Consider the following 23785-nt stretch of genomic DNA (forward strand, 5'->3'; position numbering starts at 1 on the left):
TAATCAATTGTCTATCTCATACCTTCTTCTATTTTTCTAAGCCTTGCTACACTAAATCTGAATTTTGTGTTGTGAATTTCAATCCTAACAATTTGGTACTTTCATTAAGAGAATTCAATGGAATCAGGAACTCCCATTTCACGGCTCGAGGATGTTTGCAAGCAAAATCGCTCTGAGATCGCTGCATTGCAACGCGGCCAGATTGAGACAATCACTCAAATAGGGGGTACCCAAGAGCGGCTCGGTTCCGTTGAGACTTCTGTCAAGAACATCGAGAAGATATTGCGTGATTCGCTGAAGTTGAAACAACCCATTCTAGAATATGGAACACCCAGCAACTTCTCTGTGGTTATGTGAGATTTGCAGCAACCTGCTGGCCAAAAGGGGGGTGAAAACAGAGCTACCCATGTTTGACGGAGAGAGGGTGGAAGAGTGGACGTTTCAGGCTCGAGAATATTTCGAAGCATATGCTGTGCCGGAGGCGTGGAGGGTATGAATGCTTTCATTCCACATGACCGGTCCCGCTTATACATGGTATCGTTGGTGCGTGAACAATTCCATTAATCACACTTGGGAGAGTTTCTTGGACACGCTCTGCGTTCGGTTTGGCCGCAACATCTTTCATGACCCCAAGGCAGCCTTGAAGGAGCTCAAACAAGTCACAACCGTGGCAGCTTACCAGCACTAGTTTGAAGAGCTCTCGAATCAAGTAACGGAGTTGAGTGAAGAATGGCTTACCTCATTATTTGTTGCTGGGTTACCTGAGACATTGAAGTGTGAACTCATGCTGGCTAAACCCCACACGTACGTCAAAGCTGTGGCACTGGCCAAGCTTTATGAACAAAAATTTCAAGCCATCAACCTGAATTTGAAGCCACATGGGAGTAGAACCATGGGAAGCTCCCAGCCCGCCAAACTTGGTGCAAATCGGTTAACTCGGGAAAGACTAGATGAGGACAAGAGCTTCGAATTGGACATTAATTCGTCACAATCCTGTTCGGAAGAAGGAGTAATGGAGATCAGCTTCAATGCCATGGTGGGTGCGTATCATCCAGAGACTATTCGGATTGCCGAAACTTGTGATGGTCATCCAGTTATGGTGCTAGTTGATGGCGGCAGCACTCACAATTTCATGAAAGCAGCTACTACCCAAAAATTGTGCTTGCCCTTGACCTTAGTGCACCAGCTGAATGTGTATGTGGGTAATGGGGAGTGTATCGGTTGTGCATCCAAGTGCAGCGCGGTGCCATTGCATATGCAAGGGTATGGTTTTCGGTTGGAGACCTTCATACTGGACATTAAGGGTGCATATGTTGTTCTAGGGAGTCGCAAAGGCTTATGCAACTTGGTGATGTTATGATGAACTACATGCACTTAACCATGGAATTCAAAGTGGGTGAAATTACTATCAAGCTGCAGGGAGAGAGGTTGTTCCAACCGGGGGTAGTAGGGAACCGAGTCCTCAAAAAGATGGTGTCAGCAGATGTAATTGCCTCATTTTTGCATCTGTGTGTGATTGAATCGATGCCTACAACAGAACTGAGTGCACAAGATGAAGAGGTGCAACTGTTACTAGATGAGTTTCAAGAAGTATTCAAGGAGCCAACACAATTACCTCCACAAAGAGAAATTGAGCATCAAATTCACTTGCTGCCCGAAACTAATCCAATGAATGTCCGGCCCTATCGGTACCCACATTTTCAAAAGGAGGAGATTGAAAAGCTGGTAGAGGAGATGATGCAGGCAGGGGTGATTAGGGAAAGTCACAGTGCTTTTTCCAGCCCGGTGTTGCTAGTGCGGAAGAAGGATGGTAGTTGGCAGTTTTGTGTGGACTATCGCGCCCTCAATGCCATTACAATCGAAGATAAGTTTCCCATTCCCACTATTGATGAAGTTTTAGATGAGCTATACGGTGATGCCTATTTTTCCAAAATTGATTTACGCTTCAGTTATCATCAGATTCGAGTACGGGATGAGGACATTCACAAAACAGCATTTCAGACACACCTTGGACACTATGAATTTGTCGTGATGCCTTTCGGCCTTACCAATGTCCCATCCACATTTCAAGCCACGATGAACAAAGTGTTCAAACCCCACCTTCGAAAGTTCATTGTGGTTTTCTTTGATTATATCTGGGTTTATAGCAGATCCAAAGAGGAACACCTTGTTCACCTCAGAATTGCTCTTAGTGTGTTGCAATAGCATCACTTTGTGGACAAATTCTCCAAATGTGCTTTTTGTCAAGAACATGTTGAGTATCTTGGGCATGTGGTTACCAAAGAGGGTGTCCAGGTAGATACCTCCAAGATTAAGACAATAGTGGAATGGCCAAGGCCAACGACCTTAAAACAACTTCGGGGGTTCCTTGGTCTAATCGGGTATTACCGTAGATTTGTGGCTAGTTATGCACATCTTGCTGCCCTTCTTACTGAACTACTAAAACGTAACAACTTTCATTAGGTTCAAGTTGCTGATGGTGCCTTTGAGAGTTTAAAGTTGGTTCTAACACAAACACCGGTCCTTGCGTTGCCCAATTTTAGTCTTCCCTTCATTGTAGAAACTGATGGCTCATCCAAGGAATTGGAGCAGTGTTGTCTCAACAAGGACACCCTATCGCATGTTTCAGCAAGAAGCTCAATAGTAGACTGCAGGTGGCTTTGGCTCATGTGCGGGAACTCTATGCCATTACCCAAGCTATCGCTAAATGGCGCCATTACTTGTTGGGGCGCCGATTCTACATCAAGATAGACCACAAAGGCTTGCGGGAGCTTATGAATCAGGTGGTGTTAACCCCGGATCAACAGTTTTATCTCACCAAGTTGTTGGAATATTACTTAGAGGTAGTATTTCGCTCGGGCAAGACTAATCATGCTGCTAATGCGCTATCGCGACAGGATGAGGATGTTGAGGTTACAAGCTTTCAAGCATTTTCAACGGTACAATCATCGTTCTTACCCTCCCTCTTGCATGCCACCGTAGAGGATCAAGAGACCCAACTCCTTATTAGTCAATTCAAAGAGGGAACTCTGCCTCCTGACTTTCATTTTCAGGAAGGATTGTTGATGTACAAAGGTAGACTCTGGGTTCCTAATTTTAATGGTCTATGGTCTCAATTACTTAAGGAGTTCCACAATACACCCATGGCGGGACACACCGGAGAGCTCAAGACGTTTAAGGCATTGGGCAGTGCTTTCTTTTTGCCTGGCCTGCGAAGGGATATTCACAAGTTTATTCAAGAATGTACAATTTGTCAATCAACAAAATATAGTCCTTCTAAACCACAGGGGCTGCTCCACCCGTTACCTGTTCTGAGGGGACCATGGATAGAAATCTCCATGGATTTTATTGTGCAACTTCCAAAATCTTCGGGATATTCCGCAATCATGGTGGTGGTGGATCGTTTTAGTAAGACGACACACTTTGAGGCCCTGCATACTCGGTTTACCGCTTCTTTGGTGGCTAAGATTTTCATTGCTTCGATGGTTAAGCTTCATGTGTTTCCTTCAATCATAGTTTTAGATCGTGATCTCTTATTTCTCAACAGGTTCTGGTGTAGCTTATTCGAATTTAGTGGTACACAACTGCACTATAGTACTGCCTATCATCCTCAAAGCGATGGGCAAACCGAAGTTACTAACCATTCATTGGAACAATATCTTCGTGCCTTCACACATTCACGACCCCAACTCTGGGCCTCATTTTTACCTTGGGCAGAGTTTTGCTACAATAGCTCCTTCCACACGGCCATTCAAATGACCCCTCACGAGACTCAACATGGATTTCCCATGAATTTATCCCCTGGCTACATTCCTGGATCTTCCCCAGTTCTAGAAGTAGATTAGTTTCTGTGCACAAGGGAGATTCTCAATGATGAACTGGGTTTTTACCTGCATCAAGCATGAATTTTTATGAAAAATCAAGCAAACAAGCACCGTTGTGATAGGGAGTTTAAGGAAGGAGACTGGGTTTTGCTCAAATTAAAATCATACCGGCAAATCTCCTTGTTCCATGGTGAACACCCAAAGCTGGGGCGGCGATTTTTTGGCCCATATCGGGTCCAGCGACGAGTAGGTAAGCTCGCATACCGGTTGGAGCTGCCTACCGATGGCACCATCCACCCGGTGTTCCATGTTTCAATTCTGAAAGAGTTTCACGGTGAGCCACCAACCACATCCCCTGTTCTGGCGACAGCGCCTGCTACCTTCCAACCGCTGCCTTCAGCAATTATTACGAAACGCACGGTGATGAGAGAAGATAAATCAATTGAGCAAGTGTTGGTGGATTGGGAGGGAACACTCAGAGAAGAGACAACTTGGGTAGATAGAGAAGAGTTACAGAGGTTATTTTCAGATCTTGACCTTGAGGAAAAGGTCATTGTCGGGGACAGGATAATTGTTGCAAGCACTGACTCGGATCCAAACCAATTCAACAACCCAATTCAAGTGAAGGTTCTGAAGTCTCAAATAAAGGAGTAATAGAGAAAGGCCCAATTAAGAGTGGAAGAGAAAGGAAGACCCCTGTTTGGGCTAAGAACTACCATATGAAAAAGTGAGGGTGAGAGTACACTAGGAGTACACTAGGAATGTAGCAGGAGAGTTAGTTACAATTCAGTGGGATATAGAAGAAGTGGGGGGAATAGAATGAAAAAAAAAAAGAGAATCAGTTTGTTAGAGGTGGAGTCCGTTCCCTGGGGATTTGGATCCTCTAAAGTTTGAATTTCACTTTAGAGAGCAAAGTGTGATCTCTCACCATTGATTTCATAGGTGGGACCAAGAATAAATATGAAAGAGAAACTATTCAATGGTAGAAGATCAAACTTTACTCTCTAAAGTGAAATTCAAACTTTAGAAGATCCAAATCCGTTCCCTGGACTCGAAGAAAGGGAGTGTTACTGCTGTAATTTGCATTTATAATAATCAATTGTATATCTCATACCTTCTTCTATTTTTCCTAAGCCTTGCTACACTAAATTTGAATTTTGTGTTGTGAATTTCAATCCAAACACAAAACCAATGATATGCATAACACTATTGTCTTTAACATATGATATTATTAGAAACTTTGATAAGATATTCAACTTGGTACCTTTGGTGCAAAGTCCTTGTCCACCACACGAGCCCTTGTCCCCTAAAAACAAATCAAATCAATTTACGTTAAATTAGATACAAGTAGTTTATTTCATTTGTTAGATTGAGTAACCCTAATTCAACCCCAAAACTAGTTTTTGGTGAGGAATGTCTCACATTTATAAATTATTTAAAGACCTTATCCTTGAGAGATGTGATACTTGTAATATACTCATGCCCAGGAATCATCATCTAGAATGTGATACTTCTAACATTAACACTTTAGAAGAATATTCACTTTTTAATTTTATAAACAATTGCTAACCATCATCAAACAAGCCCTAAAAGATAAATCTTTTCTTATTTAAATTGACTTTATAACATAATTCTTTTTCTTAAATAAATTAAAATCAAAACATAATTCTTTTTTACATAAATCGAACTGAAAATAGTATAACCCTTTCCTTAATAAATCAAACTCAAAATATAATAAATAAAACTCAAAACAAAATCTTTTTCTCAATAATTCATAATCAAAACATAATTTATTCTTTTCTCAATAAATCAAAATCAAATTATATAATTTCCTAAATCCAATTTTTATAAAATAACATTTCAAACAAAACCTCAACTTTTATAAAATTTCGGCAACACCTTCCCTAAAACTCGAACTTAGCCACCCATCCCTCTATCTCCACAATTCACCAGCCCTTTCCTCAATAATTATCAAACAGAAGATTCTCAATCAATCAATAATTTACAATTCACAATAATTAACAATTCAATCATACTCTACAATTCTCACGTAATCCATCAATCCAACTTCAATCTCATCAATTCATAACTAATTTTCACAGATCATAGAATCCTTTAAAAATTAAACTCAATCAACTAGACTTATCCTAATTCATTCAGAATTTAACCACGCGTAATTCAAGCCATTACAAGATTGTTTATATACTCTTAAAGTTACTATATTATTTCAGAAAATCAAATTATCAAGAACCGTTTGATCCTTTAAGTTATAATCCTTCAATAACCTCCCAAACCAATTTCAACCAGTCACAAGTCAATTTTACAGCCATTCCGTTATATCAGATAACTAAAATTAACAGCAAGCACTTATTCTCAATAATCACAATATAGCCATAACTCAACCAATTCAACACAATCACATAAAATCAGAATTTCAACAATTTCATCAAAATCAGAAAACCAATATTAGTTATAGCCTCAAACCAAAATTAATCTTGTCAATTAATCACTCACAACAACAAAATCAGTCACATTCACAGCCATAGCCTAAACTTAATAAACTAATTGAAACACTAGAATATCATCTCAATACCAAATTAATCCAAATTTTACAACCTCATACCAAGCTTATTTCTACCAATTAATCACACAAGGCATTTATAAATTATTTGCAATTACTCACTAAACTTTAATGACATTCATAAATTAAAATGGTTAAATAAATCTCCTACCTCCGGGTGTCGAAATTAGAAGAAATCCGAGATGGGTTGTGGCGGCAGTGGCTGAGCCAGCGTAAACAGCAGCAGAAACAGGGGCCGAGCAAGGATAATGGCTCCAATAGTGGTATTTTCCGGCGTCAATGGCGGTGTTCCCCGGCGACCAGCGGTGCGGTGGTAAAACCTCCCTCTCCTCTGCGAGCTTTTCCTCCCTCTTCATGTTCTGTTCATCCTATCAACAGTAGCAACTTCTAATAATTGGCGATGAGACAGCCTCCTTCTCCTCCTTCTCCATCAAAGCATCCTTTGTGCGTCACTCCCCCTAGTTCTCTCTCTCTCTCTCTCTCTCTCTCTCTCTCTCTCTCTCTCTCTCTCTCTCTCTCTCTCTCGGACGCGTCATCTTCAGCAGCGGCGAAACCAATCGGCAGCGACAACCCTGAGCAGAAACGACGATGGCTTTGCATCTTCCTTCTCCCTCTTCTATTTGCGCATCCTTCCTCCTTCTTTGCTACAGCGTTGACGGCGACTGTGACGGCTAGGGTTTGATAATGACGACAGTGGTGTCTTCGACGGCGAGCTCGACAGCGACCAGGCGCGACAGAGCTGGCAGTGTCCTCTCCTCCATCGCGTTTTCCACAGCGGTAGCTCTCTCCCTCGCACAGTTCAGATTGATGGTGCCATGATCGCAGCGACGCGTGTGATGGGCTCCACAACGGTGAGGTGCGACGCCGGCGGGCTCTTCTCCCTCTTTCCCTTCTTCTTCCTCGCAGTGTTTAGCTTTGTCTCTTCTCTCTACGTTTCTCGTTTCTCAGAAGAGGTGGGGTTCTAGGGTTAGAGTTTCTCAATTTGAGAATTAGGGTTTCTGATTTAATTTGGGAATTTATGGTTAAAGTTAAGTTTTTATAAAAGAATATGGATAAAATAGATATTTTGATAAAATTAGTAAATAGAATAATAATTTTAAAATCAAATATACTCTATATAAAAATATTTAAGAACATCAAAATGATCAGTAAAAGTAATTATTTTTAATTTACATTATAAAAAAAACATATTAATTACGATTTATCAAGTACAGTTTAAAATCCAAAATGTCAATTATCTAAATTAAATCGTATAATATCTTTTTATTATTTTTTTATTACTAGAATTTTAATTTCAAATTATATAAAATAATCAATTATAATAAAATTATACAAAAATATTAATTAATTTAAATTCAAAATATTTATAAAAAATAATTTAATCATTCTTAATAGATTATTTTCTAAAAATAAAAAACTCGAATTAAATTATAAATTGTTCATCATAAAAGTTACTTAAATAAAATTATATAGTTTCTTTTTATTTTTTAATTACCGAAATTATAATTTTAAATATACTAAATATCCAATTATAATAAATATTATATAAAAATTTTAATTAATTTAAATTTCAATTATTATAAAAATGACATATTACTCCTAATTACTTTAGATTCAAAGTATATATTTAATTATTTTTAATAAAATAATTTTTTAAAAATAAAATTCTGCATAAATATATTAAATTTAACTTTCTAAAAACTCGAGTCGTTACAAATTGGTGTGAGTTAAGGTTGGGTAGGGCTAGTAGAGGGAGGGAGCAAGACTGATCAATTTTGTTGTGAAGAGAGTTCCTCCAAATTTGGTTATGTTAGGGTTTAGAGGGAAACAAAAAATATATAATATTTATTATAAATTTATTTTAATTTTTTTTCAAAAATAATATTTGTTATATATTTATTATAAATTCATTTTAATTTTGTTTTTTTGAAAAATAATATTTGTTATATATTTATAACAATAGTTTTTGAGTATTCCATATATTTAGTATTTATAGAAAAAATTGTTTAAATTTGTATGATTATTTATAATTATTTTTAGGTTTAATTACTCTGTTGGTCCTTATAATTTTACGAAATTTTTAATTAGGTTCCTGTACTTTTTTTTCTTTTAATTGAATCTTTTTACCAAATTTTTTTTAATTGGGTCCTTACACTTTTTTTTCTCCTTTTATTTGAGTTCCTGTACCAATTTTTTTTAGTTGGGTCTCTATAAAATTAAGTCAATTACTGCCAAGAGAGACTTAATTAAAAAAAATGGTGCAGAGACCCAATTAAATAAAATTATAGAAACCTAACTGAAAATTTCACAAAACTATAAGAACCAACAGAATAATTAAACCTTATTTTATATGTATCTTTTAATTTGTATAATTATTTAAATAATATTATAAAATTATTGTTTGATAAAAATTATTCTAATAGTTATAAAACTGTTCTTTAAAATAGTCAAAGATAACGGTTTTATTTTATTGCTATAACATAATAAAAAAATTGAACTTTAACAGCAACACTGTAAAAACGTTGTTTAAGACCATCTAATAGAACGATTTTAAAGTGTAACATTTTGGCAAGAGTTTTTTATACATTTTTTTTGTACAATTATTTAAACAACAATAAAAAATCGTTGCTTAAAAACAAATAATGGTAACGATTATAAAATTGTTTTTTTAAAATGGTGAAAGAGAAGGATTTTAGTTTGTTGCTATAAAATAAAGAAAAATTGAAGTCAACAGTAACACTATAAAAAATCGTTATTTAACTAAAACTATTTAAGACAATAATTTTAAGACGATGTAAAATTTAGCGTTGCTAAAGCCCAATGTATACTATAAAAAAAATACGCTCAATTGCAAGGGTTTTTAAAATACGCTAGGAAATACGGTGCATTTTTTTTTTAATCAAAATTGAGTGAATTTGAGACTTTAAAATGACTATTGCCCCTTTATTTTATCATCAATAATGGAGTTGCTGGCCAATATAACGGATGTTATCCTGTTAGTAATTGAATCAATGATATGACTGCCCAAATGCAATCATGGATCATCAGTACCTGCCCACAATAATTAAAGCTTCAGAATAATCAACAATGGGCTAACACATGCTCCTCTTCAATTCGTTTCAGCAAGCAGGGATAATATCATATACGGATTTCAATCGTAGACCCTCGCTCACTGCCCTATATTGAAGCCACAAAAAAGAAGGCACGACCAATAATCAATATTATGATTTCTGAGGAGTCCATCCACCACAATGAGCATGCATGCATGCAACCCCATACCAAGCTCTCAATACAACAACAACCTCTTTGGCTATTTCCCCCTTCATTATTATACCCAGTTTCCCACTATAAAAAGAACCCACCCTCACACACTTTTCGTCACCATCACAAGTAGCCAAGCCTCAATAGAGTTATAAGCTAATAAGCTTGGCTGGATAGCTAGCTAGCTTTCATCACTTAGCAAAATCAACAAAGGCTAGCTACCTAGCAAGTCTTATTAATTAGTTGACTAGTTATCTTCTTCATCATCAAATAAAATGGAAACCATCAACCACATCATCAACGGCAACGGGAACGACAATGGTAATAACCACGGTTACACCAATGGTAATAACCATGCCGTATATGAAACCGAAAAAGATACCATCGTCACCACGGAACGAAAATCAATCAAAGCTCGCCTCCAAGACGGTGATTGCTTGTACGGTATGTCATTTCTTAGCTTCTGCCCGACGATGGTTGAGATAGCAGGATGGTCTGGCTATGACTTCGTTATCCTTGACCTCGAACACGGCTTCGGAGGCATCTCTGAAGGCCTGCGATGCATCCATGCACTCACTGCGGCCAACACACCGGTCATCGTTCGTGTGCCGGAGCTTTCGCACGTGTGGGTCAAGAAAGTGCTCGACCTTGGTCCTCAAGGCATTATCTTCCCCCTCGTTGATGGCCCCGAATCAGCCAAGAAGGCCGTCTCCTATTGCAGGTATAAGTCAATAATTACCGTTTTGATCCCGCTACGAAATGTAGTCAACTAGTTGAAAAAATAGGTCCATTTCGAAAAAAGAAAAGAAAACAACCCTCACTACTCTAATCGATTGAAATTCGATAAAATAGAGTAGTGAAAATTTATTTTTTATTTTGTTTTGTAATAAATTTATTTTTTAATTAAATGGTTAAAATTGGTTTCACTCCTAGTTAACTCTAGCAAAATCATATATTATTTTTCAACCACGTTAATTACATAGTAAAACTGAATTTTCAAATCCACTATTGACATATAATATATATTAAAAAATATACATTAAAAATAAATTAAATAACACATATATTTATTTACAAAAATAATATCGACAAAAGAGTTACAATAATAAAGTGATTAATTTTATAATTATGTTAAATATATACTAAAATCAATTATTTATATAAAATATATTAAAATATAAAATACACATTAAAAATAAATAAAATAATATATATATATTTATACACAAATATATAATAACTAATTTTATTAACTAATTTTAGTATACAAAAAATATTTTTATTAATCATAACAAGTTACATAGATATATTTATAAAAAAGAGGTGATTTTAAATATTCTATAAACATAAAAAGTTATTTAATAAAAATAATTATTATATATTTATATACATATTATTTACATAGTTTTAGTAAAATAACCATTTATCGAATAATCAAATTTTATTTATGAACATCAATATCCATACCTTTCAATATAATAGTTTATTAGCTACTCAATTTTTAGTATATACATATATCAAATTGAAATATGAATATATTGCTGAACTACTAAACTAATAATATTACATACAAATTATGACAGGTACCCTCCAAATGGAGTTCGTGGAGTGGCAACGCCGATTGTAAGGGCGTCAAGGTTTGGTATTGATGAAAGCTACGCAAAGAAGTACGAGAAAGATTTGTTGATTCTGTGCCAGGTAGAGACTGCAGAGGGAGTGGATAACGTAGAAGGGATTGCAGCCGTTGATGGGGTTGATGGCATTATGGTTGGACCGTTGGATCTGAGTGCAAGTGTTGGGTGCATGCACGATCCCAGAAATGAAAAGGTGAAAGAGATGATGAGGAAGATTGAGAGCACCGTCTTAGGAATGAAGAGGAAAGAGGGCGGTGGGCCCTACTTGGCTGGCTTCGCTATGCCATTCGACGGTCCGGATCAGTTCAGGAGCCGCGGCTACAAATTGATTCGTGGGGTCACTGATGTTGGCTTGTTCAAGAACGCATGTGTTGGTGACGTCAGCAAGTTCAACATGAACACCAACAAGATCAACGGCCAGTACTACTAGTTTTCCAGGGTATTAATTGAGGCATAATATAGTGTTGAGAATATATAATGAATAAGATCTCTCATACGGTGTAAGAAGTTTTCTGAACTTGTTCTGTCTCTTTTGTGTTTTAGAAATGTTACGTTGTTTCAACTTGCAATAATATATTTTTGTTTATTTAGATAAGAAAAGAATTGGGTGCATGTGCATGACCGTACCATTTCACTTTCATCAAATTTAAAGATAGGAAAAGGAAAAAACAATAAATGAAGGAGTAAAATAAAGAGAAATTTTTCTATATTTTTTAAGCACATTTAATATATTTTTCAAAAACAATTACAACTGCTCAGTTGTAATTTTCTTTATATAAATTGTAATTATTATAAATAAAATTTTTCGGATTTCCTTCTTCTTTGGTGGAGCACATTTCAAGAGCATGCACCGGCTTTTTTTTAAACAAATAAAAAAATTTTATATTACTATTTTACATTAAAGAAATAATGAAGAAGAAAAGATAGACACAAAATAAAAGAACGCGTAAAAATAAAAAAAAATTATTAATAAAACAGGAAAAAAATAAATTACAATGTAAGTGTTTGAATTCAAAAAAAATTACTTAAAATTTTTTATTTTTATTCTGTAATACTAAAGGGTTAAGAATTTTTTGAGTTTTTAAATATTTTTCAAAAGAACTAAACTCTTTTACAATATTAGTCTAAGATTTATTTATAAACATTTTATGTTAACTGATAGTTACACTTCATATACCATTTTTGGCCAATTTGAATTATTTATGTAACTGTTGCCGCACTCTTTGCTTAGTTGATTGAAAATCCTCATAAGTAACTAAAACAACTAAATTGCTAAATGACTTAATTAATTAATTAAAAATAAATATCGTATTATAAGTGTATGGAAATATCAACATATAATTATAAAAAAGGGATAAATATGTCTATGAACTTTTGTTTAGCACATCTTTTTATTTCTGACCATTTAAAAATGTTTTTAAGTTCTTTGCCTCTTTAAAAATTGAACATATAAGTCCCTCCATTCAAATAGATGATCATTCCTCTTCATTCAACAGTTCATTCATTCGGATCTCGCTGTCTTGGTTCTTAGCTGATTTGCTTCCAACATCGGTTTCCTTCTCATGTTACAAATGTAACAACAGTTAGTAAGTCAAGATGAAGTCATCAAACAATGTACACAACTCTTGCCATATATAGTTGCATTGTTTTGTGATTCATGAACAGGAAGTTGTTTAAATATTGGATCTAAGTATGATTTAATTTTAATTGAAGTTTCAGTATCTCTACATTATGTTTGAATTATGATGCTATTACTATTCTTTTGGTTTTGTACTGCGCACTAATTAATACAAAGAGTAAGATTATGCTCTTAGTTTCTTATATGAAGTTTAGAAGCTGAAGAATTACTTTTTCAATTTTTGGTTTTGATTTCTTAATCTGACCTTAATAGAAGAAAGAGGTTTTGATTTCTTAATATGCTCTTAGTTTTGATTTCTTAGTTTCTTAGTTTTGGATTGTGAATTTTGGTGGCTAACATTGTTCAAAGATGCAAATCAAATTTGCCAAAGTTGCCATCAATGCAAAAAGTTTGGAAATGCATCCCAAAGGGATGAAATGTCCCACCAACTAATCTTGTTTTGCAAAATTTTTTATGTATAGGATATTGACTTTATGGAGCCATTTCCGAACTCAAATGGGTTCTTAGACATTTTGTTAGCTATTGATTATGTGTCAAAATAGGTGGAACTGTGGAAGTAGTTCCAATCCGAACTGATGATGCTAACTAGGTTGCTTCCTTTGTGAGGAACAACCTCATTTATCGTTATGACGTTATGGGTCACCACGAGAATTCGTGGGTGACCAAGAAATTCATTTTTGTAATAGGAATTTGAAGGTGCTGATGAGAAAGTATGATGTGATTCATAAAGTTGCTATTACTTATCATCCTTAGGCCAAGTTGTGGTTTCAAACTGTGAAATCAAGAGGAGTCTGAAAAAGATGGTAAAACCCCAAAGGAAAGATTATAGTGCAAGGCTAGGAAATGCATTGTGGGCCTACTGAACTGCATACAAGACACCAACAGGAATGGTTCTATTTCGGTTGATTTACGGCAAAGCTTGCCATCTTTCTGTTAAATTGAGCACAAGGCCTACTGGGGGGTAAAGGAGTGCAATATGGGCCTGCAGAAGGCGGGTGTGGAGAAAAAATTGCAGTTGGAGGAATTAGAGTTCCTGAGACTGGAGGTATATGAGAATGTCAGGATCTGAAAAAAATCAAGGCAATGCATGATCGGAACATTCGGCGAAAGAAATTCAGAAGTAGTAATTTGGTACTACTCTATAATTCAAGGTTGAGGTTAATGCTAGAAAAGATGAGATCAAAGTGGGATGGCCCATAAAAAGTGAAAAAGGTTGAGTCCTATGGTATGGTTCGTTTGCATCATCCATTAAGTGAGAATACTTTTAAGGTGAATGGGCATAAACTCAGGCTATATCACCATGCTAACCCCAAGAACAACAAGGAATTAGAGGTTCACCTCTTAGAGGATCCTCCCAATGTAAAGGATTGAGCTTTATGCTCATCCAACTTAAGGATGTTAAAGAAAACTGCTAGGTGGGAGACACCCTACCATAGTATGATCTTCTACTTTTTCCTCTTTGTATAAAGTTCATTACTAGTTTTCCATTTCTTCTTAGTTGTATTTCTTAGATTTTATTGGTGGAATTAAGTTTTCGAAGTGTTTTCCATTGTTTTGGTTGTTTGTTATGTGGTCATAAGGTTTTATTTGATGAAAAGGAGCAAAGATTGCTAATTGCAATCACGCGTATGCATACATAACCCATGCGTATGCATCATTCTCCAAAAAGTGCCATATCATACGCACATGATTCATGCGTACGCACTAACACCAAACCATAATGAAAGTATTTTTGTGCGAGTATCGTGCAAGTACTATGCGTATGCACGATGCAAAACCAAAATGAAAGTGTTTTTGTGCGGGCATTGTGCGAGTACTGGGTGTACACATAATTTCAAATGTTTCAAGCCCTTGTTTTTGAAACACATGCACACGCACAACCCCCAATTTTGCCCAAGTCGTGCGTCACATGGTAGATGCGTACGCACAAAGTCAAAAATACATAACTTCTGATGCGAGCCCTAACTTTCACAAAACACACACAACACCAGTTTTTTCTCTTCTTCTCACCATCACCATCCACCATCAATTTTCATCACCTCTATTTTGTCGGCGAGCCACCGTCACCGCCAGCCACCTTCCTCCTTTCCTTCTTCTTTTCTTCTTCTATTCTCACCTTCATAACCCTCTCATCAACCCACTTCCGGCAAGCCATTGCCACCGGGACTACCTCCTAGTTGACCATTGCAGCTACTTTGCTCAGCTAAATTTTTATCACCTCTTCTGTTCAGTTTCTGCTTGCTCTGTTCCAGGTTTTAACTTCATTTTTGTTTCTAATTTCTGTTTAGTTTGATTGATATTGTTGTATTAGTTGATTTTGTTTAGTTAGTTGGTTTGATTAATTTTTATTTTTAATTTCTGTTCAGGTTCATATTAGGATTAGAGTAACTTGTATATATTTGCCTATGTTTTTATGTTCTCAGAGTTGGAATTTAATTTATTTTTCAATTTGTGTGGATTATTTGGACTGTTATGATGCTAATTATTCTAATTTTTCTGTGCAATTCCTCTACTGAATGTTCTGAATCTTCAATTCTTCTGTATTATTGACTTGAAAAGACACAAATTACAAATATTTTTGGATTTTTAATAATAAGGATAAATCAAAATGCAACTAAAATCAAATAACAATGCATGCAAGACACCAAACTTAGCAGTTTGTATACCACTGACACTAACAAAATGAGAATGCATATGAGACACACAAAACACTCAAGTCAATTGAATTTAAAGATCAGAGCACGAAAATCATCAAGAACAACTTGAAGATCCTTAAGACACATGAATGGATGCATATAATTGACACCAAACTTAAAATGAAACACTAGACTCAAACAAGAAATATTTTTGGTTTTTATGATTTTTTGATTTTTTTGTGCTTTTTCGAAAATTAAGTGGAAAAAGATATCAAAATTCTTAATGAGAATTCCAGGAATCAGTGCAATGCTAGTCTAAGACTCCGGTCCAGGAATTAGACATGGCTTCACAGCCAGCCAAGCTTTCAAAGAAAGCTTCGGTCCAAAACACTAGACATGGCCAATGGCCAGCCAAGCCTTAGCAGATCACTGCTCCAAAAGCAAGATTGATAAAAATCAACAAGCTCTTGTGATGATAAGTTGAAACCTCGGTCCAATGAGATTAGACATGGCTTCTCAGCCAGCCAGACTTCAACAAATCATCATGAAACTCTAGAATTTTTCTTCAAGAATTTCGGAAAAAAAATAAATACCTAATCTAAGCAACAAGATGAACCGTCAGTTGTCCGAACTGAACAATCCCCGGCAACGGCGCCAAAAACATGGTGCGCGAAATTGTGAACAATACTTTTCACAACTCTCATAATCCCCGGTCATGAACCCCAAAAACTTGGTGTTCAATACCATGGCATTAACACAACTTCGCACAACTAACCAGCAAGTGCACTGGTGTTACCGGACCAAAAGCTTGCTCAAAACTTGAACAATCCCCGGCAACGGCGCCAAAAACTTGGTAGCGCGAAATTGTGAACAATACTTTTCACAACTCTCATAATCCTCGGTCATGAACCCCAAAAACTTGGTGTTCAATACCATGGCATTACACAACTTCGCACAACTAACCAGCAAGTGCACTGGGTCGTCCAAGTAATAAACCTTACGCGAGTAAGGGTCGATCCCACGGAGATTGTTAGTATGAAGCAAGCTATGGTCATCTTGTAAATCTTAGTCAGGCAAACTCAAATGGATATGGTGATGAACGCATAAAAACATAAAGATAAAGATAGAGATACTTATGTAATTCATTGGTAGGAACTTCAGATAAGCGCATGAAGATGCCTTCCCTTCCGTCTCTCTGCTTTCCTACTGTCTTCATCCAATCCTTCTTACTCCTTTCCATGGCAAGCTTATGTAGGGTTTCACCGTTGTCAGTGGCTACCTCCCATCCTCTCAGTGAAAATGTTCCTATGCTCTGTCACAGCATGGCTAATCATCTGTCGGTTCTCGGTCAGGCCGGAATAGAATCCAGTGATTCTTTTGCGTCTGTCACTAACGCCCCGCCTGCTAGGAGTTTGAAGCACGTCACAGTCATTCAATCATTGAATCCTACTCAGAATACCACAGACAAGGTTAGACCTTCCGGATTCTCTTGAATGCCGCCATCAGTTCTAGCCTATACCACGAAGACTCTGATCTCACGGAATGGTTGGCTCGGTTGTCAGGCGATCAACCATGCATCGTGCAATCAGGGATCCAAGAGATATTCACTCAATTGAAGGTAGAACGGAGGTGGTTGTCAGTCACACGTTCATAGGTGAGAATGATGATGAGTGTCACGGATCATCACATTCATCAAGTTGAAGAACAAGTGATATCTTAGAACAAGAATAAGGGAAATTGAATAGAAGAACAATAGTAATTGCATTAATACTCGAGGTACAACAGAGCTCCACACCTTAATCTATGGTGTGTAGAAACTCCACCGTTGAAAATACATAAGAACAAGGTCTAGGCATGGCCGTGAGGCCAGCCTCCCAATGATCTAAGAACTAGACATCCAAAGATGATCTAGAGATCTAAAGTGATCAAAAGATTCTTAATACAATAGTAAAAGGTCCTACTTATAGAAAACTAGTAGCCTAAGGTTTACAGAGATGAGTAAATGACATAAAAATCCACTTCCGGGCCCACTTGGTGTGTGCTTGGGCTGAGCAATGAAGCATTTTCGTGCAGAGACTTCTCTTGGAGTTAAACGCCAGCTTTTATGCCAGTTTGGGCGTTTAACTCCCATTTGGGTGCCAGTTCCGGCGTTTAACGCTGGAATTCCTGAGGGTAACTTTGAACGCTGGTTTGGGCCATCAAATCTTGGCAACGTATGGACTATCATATATTGCTGGAAAGCCCAGGATGTCTACTTTCCAACGCCGTTGAGAGCGTGCCAATTGGGCTTCTGTAGCTCCAGAAAATCCGCTTCGAGTGCAGGGAGGTCAGAATCCAACAGCATCTGCAGTCCTTTTTGGTCCCTGAATCAGATTTTTGCTCAGGTCCCTCAATTTCAGCCAGAAAATACCTGAAATCACAGAAAAATATACAAACTCATAGTAAAGTCCAGAAAAGTGAATTTTAACTAAAAACTAATAAAAATATACTAAAAACCAACTAGATCATACTAAAAACATACTAAAAACAATGCCAAAAAGCGTACAAATTATCCGCTCATCAGGCATAAATCATACCCCAAATAGAATTTTGGAAAGCAAATGCGTATGTGATAAATCTTGATAATTGCACGAGTAAACCATGGGTAATTAGGAAAGCACATCAGGACTAAATAGGGTGTCCTGGATTAGGTGGTCATTCAAGCTAATCAAAGGTTTGAATTTTGAGTCCATCGGCCAAATACATCCCCACTTGACCCTAACCCCATTTAACCTCTTATAAGCCCTCATGATACTTATATGCATGTAATAAATAATTATTGATTGTTAGAAGAAAAACAAGTCTTGAAAGAAAGATTAGAAGATAATTGAGATAGTCAACCCAAAACACCAGAGATACTAGAGTATAAAAACATCCCGTGAGGGTTCAATTGCTCAACTCTATTTTTCAACTTTCATGAATCATCATCTTGCAAGATTGTTTATATTTTATTTTTGGGAACTTAAATTAATGGGTTTGTATTGATCACTGCATTGCTTTTGGTTCTATGTGCTCATGTGTTCTTGAAAATTGAGTTATCTGTAACTAAATGGATAGAAGTATGTAACATTAGGTATACTAGTTGCATTCATGTAGATTATTTGTATTCCATAAGTTGTACCATTCCATTAATCCTTTATGGTCTTTTGATACTTAACATGAGGACATGCTAATGTTTAACTGGGAGGAGGTTGATAAACCCCTCTCTTTTGATAATTTTTCGATAGAAAATATGGAGTTTATCAACTTATCTTGCATTTATTCGCCAAGAATGCATGCTATTATGATTTTTTCCTAATTTGTGCTTAAGCGTTAAAAACATGTTTTTTGGACCAATAAACTGTCAATTCTAATTCACTTTCATTCCATTCGATGCCGTGATGTGTTTGTTGAATGATCTCAGATTCAACAGGGTAAGAATGACTTCAAAGATGGAGCAAAAGCATGCAAAACTAAAGAAATCATGAAAAATTGAATAATTGAAGATCTGGCAAACATGTGTACGCATGACGTGTAGCGTATGCCTCATTAATGGAAGCACGTGACCGCGGTTTTGGGGGAAATTTCGGGCCAATTCAGTTCCATTCTAAAGTATTTAAGGCCTGGACTCAAAGGGGGACACACACAGTCCATCACCCCATCAATTCCACATAGTTTTGCATAGTTTTTAGTTTTCTAGTGAGATAAAATTTAGGTTCTCTCTAGCTTTTTCTAGAGTTCTTGTTAATTTTGCACTTAATTTTAAATTCCAAACTTGTTTAGTTAGAGTTTTGCTTTAATTTTGTTATTCTCTTAATTTAATTTTCCTTAGAATTTTTCTTGAGTCATCTTTGAGTTAATTTGGTATTTTCTTAGTTTTTAAACTTTGTTAATTTTGAATTTCTATTAATGCATCGATATTTTTATGTTTTATATGTGTTAATTGAGTTGCTGTTATTGATATTTGAGAGTAATTAGATTTAATTTTGATCAATTTTTATAATCTCATGGTGGTTTCTCTTATTGCTCACCAAGTGTTTGATGAAATATTTACTTTAGATATGAAGTAGATTTTTAAATTCTTGGCTTGGAGTTGAGTAATTAGGGACCCTTGAGTTATCAATGTCCAATATTGACTGGTAATTAAGGATTGTTAGTTGATTTGGTTTCTACTAACGCTAATCTTTTATCAACTTAATTGATAAGTTAATTAAGATTTGTGGATTGAGATCAATTATGCCTACTTGACTTTTTCATGATGTTAGGGGATGATGAAGTAGGAATAACTCTTAATAATTGCCATGTTTGTGGTTGATAACAAGGATAGGAAGCTTGAATCCTCACCCTAGCCAAGACCTTTTAAATATTTGATTACTATCTCTTTTATTAGTTAAATTCTCTTAGTTTTTTTGGTTTAATTCCATTGCTTCCTAGTGTAGTTACTTTTTAATTGTTGCCATCTCAATTGCATGCTTACTAGATAGTTGTTTACTAGCTTATTGTCTTTAGTTATTGAAATTTTATTGTTGATTGCTCTTTAATTTCTAGTTCCCATCTCTTTCTGAATTCATATTCAAAACTCTCAAAATTCAATAACTAATGATGTGTATTCAATTGCAAGTCCAAGGAAGAATAATCTGGGATTAACACTCCTGGTTGTTGATTTGACTTTTGTGACACTTTTCTAAACTTTGATTGTGGGTTGGTTATCGGTTTAGACTATACTTACGATGTAAATGAGTTTTAAAATTGGTGAATGTCTAAATCAATTATTGACCTGAATCAAAATTATAGGCACTGGTGCACGAATTTGTGACTCACGCAACTGAACTAGCAAGTGCACCGAGTCGTCCAAGTAATACCTCAGGTGAGTGAGGGTCGAATCCCACGAGGATTGCCGGATTGAGCAAAATGTGGTTATCCTGCAGATCTTAGTCAAACGAATAGAAAGATAGTTGTTGTTTTTTGTAGACGCATAAATAAGCAAATAACAAAAGCGATAAAGAGTTTATGCAAAGACATTAATGATAGATTAGTTAAGGCTTTGGAGATTCTTCTTCTTCTGGATTAACACGTCATGCTCACTACTCCAATGATGAGTGATTACTTCAATGGCAAGGCTGTAAGTGATTAAGCTATTGGTCCTGGTCATTAATCTTCTCAAGTCCAAACCAAACATCCAAACGGACTAGATCAATCTGGGAGAGGGTGAAGCGCACACAATTCAATCTCTTGATAATCCTACTCAAAACACCACAGACAAGGTCAGATCTTCTGGATCAGAGACTGACGCTCTATGATTCTAGCCCTTAGAGCCACATGAACCTCAATTACCCTTGACTAACGAGGGTTTATGTAACATACCCCAATTAGCCTAGATAACTTGTTAGAACCTGTGATGCATTCTCAAATTGTAGCTCCATATTATCTGGGTAAGGACTCGTAAGAAACTCATGTAAAATCGAGATTCATAAGGATGAAGAATGATAATTCATCATAGAATAGAATCAAACATAGATTGAAGTAGAAAAGTAATTGCATTAATCCATATTAATCAGCAGAACTCCTAACTTTAACTTAGGAGGTTTAGTTGCTCATACTATACAGAAAATAAAGTGTAAAGTTCGAATATGATGGAGAGGATCTTAAACATAGGTGATCTTCCCATATATATACTGATCTAATAAGTAAGAAATTACAAAAGTGAAATAAACTGAATAGAAAGGTGCAAAAATCCACTCATGGGTCTACTTGGTGAGTGTTTGGGCTGACTTTGGCTTCTAACTTGAAGGGGTGGGTGTTGGACGCTCACTAGGGAGTAAATATGCTGCTCCTTGCTCCCCTTATGGCATTGAACGCCAGGTTTGGGCATTCAACTCAAGCCTTGGTCTTCTTGGGGCATTGGACGCCTACTAGGGGTTAGTTTGGGCGTTCAACACCCATTTTGGACTGTCCAATCTGAAAAAAATATAGACCATTATATATTTTTGGAAAGCTATAGAAGTTAGCTTTCTAACGCCATTGAGAACACGTCATTTAAACCTTTGTAACTCAAAAAATGCTCATTTGAATGCACGGAGGTCAGAATCTGACAGCATCTGCTATGCTTTCCTTGCCTCAGAATTAGACTTTTCCAAAACTTACCAAATTCATCCAAAATTCACCTAAAATCGTAAGAAAAATATAAAAGCTCAAAGTAGTATCTAAAAAGTGAATTTTTGCATTAAGACCTACTAAAACATAATAAAATTTGATGAAATCTACTAAAAACACTAAGAAAATATCATCACAAAGCGTATAAAATATTTGCTCATCATGATACCAAACTTAAACTGTTGCTTGTCCTCAAGCAACCAAAAACAAGTAGGACTAAAGAGAAGAGAAATATACTAAAAAGAAGAGAATATACAATAAGTTTTAAAGTTTTCAGTGAAGCTCAGTTCTAAATAATTGAATGGGGCTAATAGCTCCTTACTTCTGAACAGTTTTGGCATCTTTCTTTCTCTTGAAGTTCAGAAATATTGACATCTCTTAGAACTAGAATTTGGATGGTATTATTGATTCTCTTAGTTTAGCTCTTCTTGATTGTTGAACACAGCTTCTTTTGTTGCTTTGCACCTCTTGAGCCTAGCCGTGACTCTAAGCGTTTTGTTTTTCTGTATTACCACCGGATACATAAACGCCACAGGCACTTAACTGGGGGAACCCCTTGGATTCGAATTTAGCTTTACTTAAATTCTCAGTCAGTGGTGCCCAGAGTTCTTTAGCTTACTCTTTTGCTTTTGGTTCACGACTTTAACTGCTCAGTCTCAATATCTTTTACTTGACACCTTCACACCACAAGCATTTAGTTAGGGATAGCAACTCATTTGAGCTTTTTAGGCCAATTTCTGACCTTTCTAACCATTGATGCTAAAAGCCTTGGATCCTTGCTCTTTTTATTTTTTTCTTTTTCTGCTGATTTTTCTTGCTTCAAAAATCAATATTTTTTATTTTTCAGAGAGTCAATAATACTTCTCTAAATTCTTTATTCTTCAAGAGCCAACATTCTCAATTTCAACATCAATTATACACTGTTAATTCATACATTCAAAAGAAAAATGCATGGCCACCACATTAGATTAATTGAAATAAATCATGATATACTTAAAACTTATGCATCTCACTATTTCTTTTTCAAATAATTTTTCTTTTTAAGCATGGTGAGGATACAGAGGATATCTTATAATAGAAATAAAATAAGAAAATAAACTACTAAACATGATCATGAACTTAGAAAAGAAAATAGACAATAAATAAAAATATAGTGAAAACAGAAATAGGACAGGTAGAGGAATAATGGGACTCAACAACCTCAGTGACGGTGGCTGCTGATTCCCCTGGAGAATCCAATAGAGCGTTTGATCTCATCTATGTCACGCCCTTGCCTCAGTTGTTCTTCCATCAGCCTTCTCTGATCTTCTCTTATCTCATAGAGGATGGTGGCATGCTCATTGTGCTCTACCATCAGCTACTCCACGTTAGCTCAGATCCCCTATTGAGGTATTCAGTTGATCCTAATAGTCTCGGGGAGGAAAATACATCCCTAGAGGCATCTCAGGGATTTCTGGTGGAGGCGGCTACATAGGCTCTTGTGCCGGCTCTCTAACATTCTCCATCCTCATCTTCATGATGGGCTTATCCTTCTCCATGAGGGCGTCACCTGTAATGTTAATCCTGACCGAATTGCACATGCGATAGATGAGATGCGGGAAGGCTAGCCTTGTCTTAGTGGAGGCTTTCGTGGCTACGTTGTATATTTCTTGAGAGATTACCTCATGCACCTCCACTTCATTTCTGAGCTTGATGTAGTGCACCATTATTGCTCAGTCAATAGTAACTTCAGACCGGTTACTAGTAGGTATGATGCATCATTGCACAAGCTCCAACCATCCTCTCGCCACTAGCTTGAGGTCAAGCCTACTCATTTGGTAGGATTTGCTTGTGCATCTAGCCTCCGTGTGCATCTAGTCTCCATTGGGCTCCCTCCACACAGATGTCTGCGAGCACTTTCTCCAACCTTTGATCAGAGTTGACCCTTTTTGTGTAGGAGTGTAAGTTACCTTGCAATTGAGACAGTTGCAACGCCATCCTCACACTTTCTGGGATAAAGTCCAAGAGTTGCTCTCGAACCATGGTGTGGAAGTTCTTAG

The 23785-nt window shown here is 36.3% G+C and overlaps 2 protein-coding genes across 2 annotated transcripts; both read left to right on the plus strand.

Moving 5' to 3' along the window:
• The first annotated feature begins 3911 nt into the window (after nt 1–3911).
• LOC140181000 (uncharacterized) lies at nt 3912–4478 on the plus strand. The gene has a single exon (XM_072223139.1). It carries the CDS (start codon nt 3912–3914, stop codon nt 4476–4478), a length of 567 nt encoding a protein of 188 aa, XP_072079240.1.
• A 5294-nt stretch (nt 4479–9772) lies between these two features.
• LOC112800686 (uncharacterized) lies at nt 9773–11817 on the plus strand. The gene is made up of 2 exons (XM_025843049.2): nt 9773–10387; nt 11250–11817. The coding sequence occupies exons 1-2, from the start codon at nt 9942–9944 to the stop codon at nt 11728–11730; spliced, it is 927 nt and encodes a 308-aa protein (XP_025698834.1). The 5' UTR covers nt 9773–9941; the 3' UTR covers nt 11731–11817.
• Nucleotides 11818–23785: the final 11968 nt, after the last annotated feature.

The sequence above is a fragment of the Arachis hypogaea genome, chromosome 1 (genome assembly GCF_003086295.3).
Source record: "Arachis hypogaea cultivar Tifrunner chromosome 1, arahy.Tifrunner.gnm2.J5K5, whole genome shotgun sequence".
Taxonomy (NCBI): domain Eukaryota; kingdom Viridiplantae; phylum Streptophyta; class Magnoliopsida; order Fabales; family Fabaceae; genus Arachis; species Arachis hypogaea.

Coding starts and splice junctions, on each gene's coding strand:
- LOC140181000 (XM_072223139.1), top strand. CDS start 3,912: ATGAAAAATCAAGCAAACAAGCACCGTTGTGATAGGGAGTTTAAGGAA.
- LOC112800686 (XM_025843049.2), top strand. CDS start 9,942: ATGGAAACCATCAACCACATCATCAACGGCAACGGGAACGACAATGGT. Junction 10,388..11,249: donor AAGGCCGTCTCCTATTGCAG/GTATAAGTCAAT, acceptor AAATTATGACAG/GTACCCTCCAAATGGAGTTC.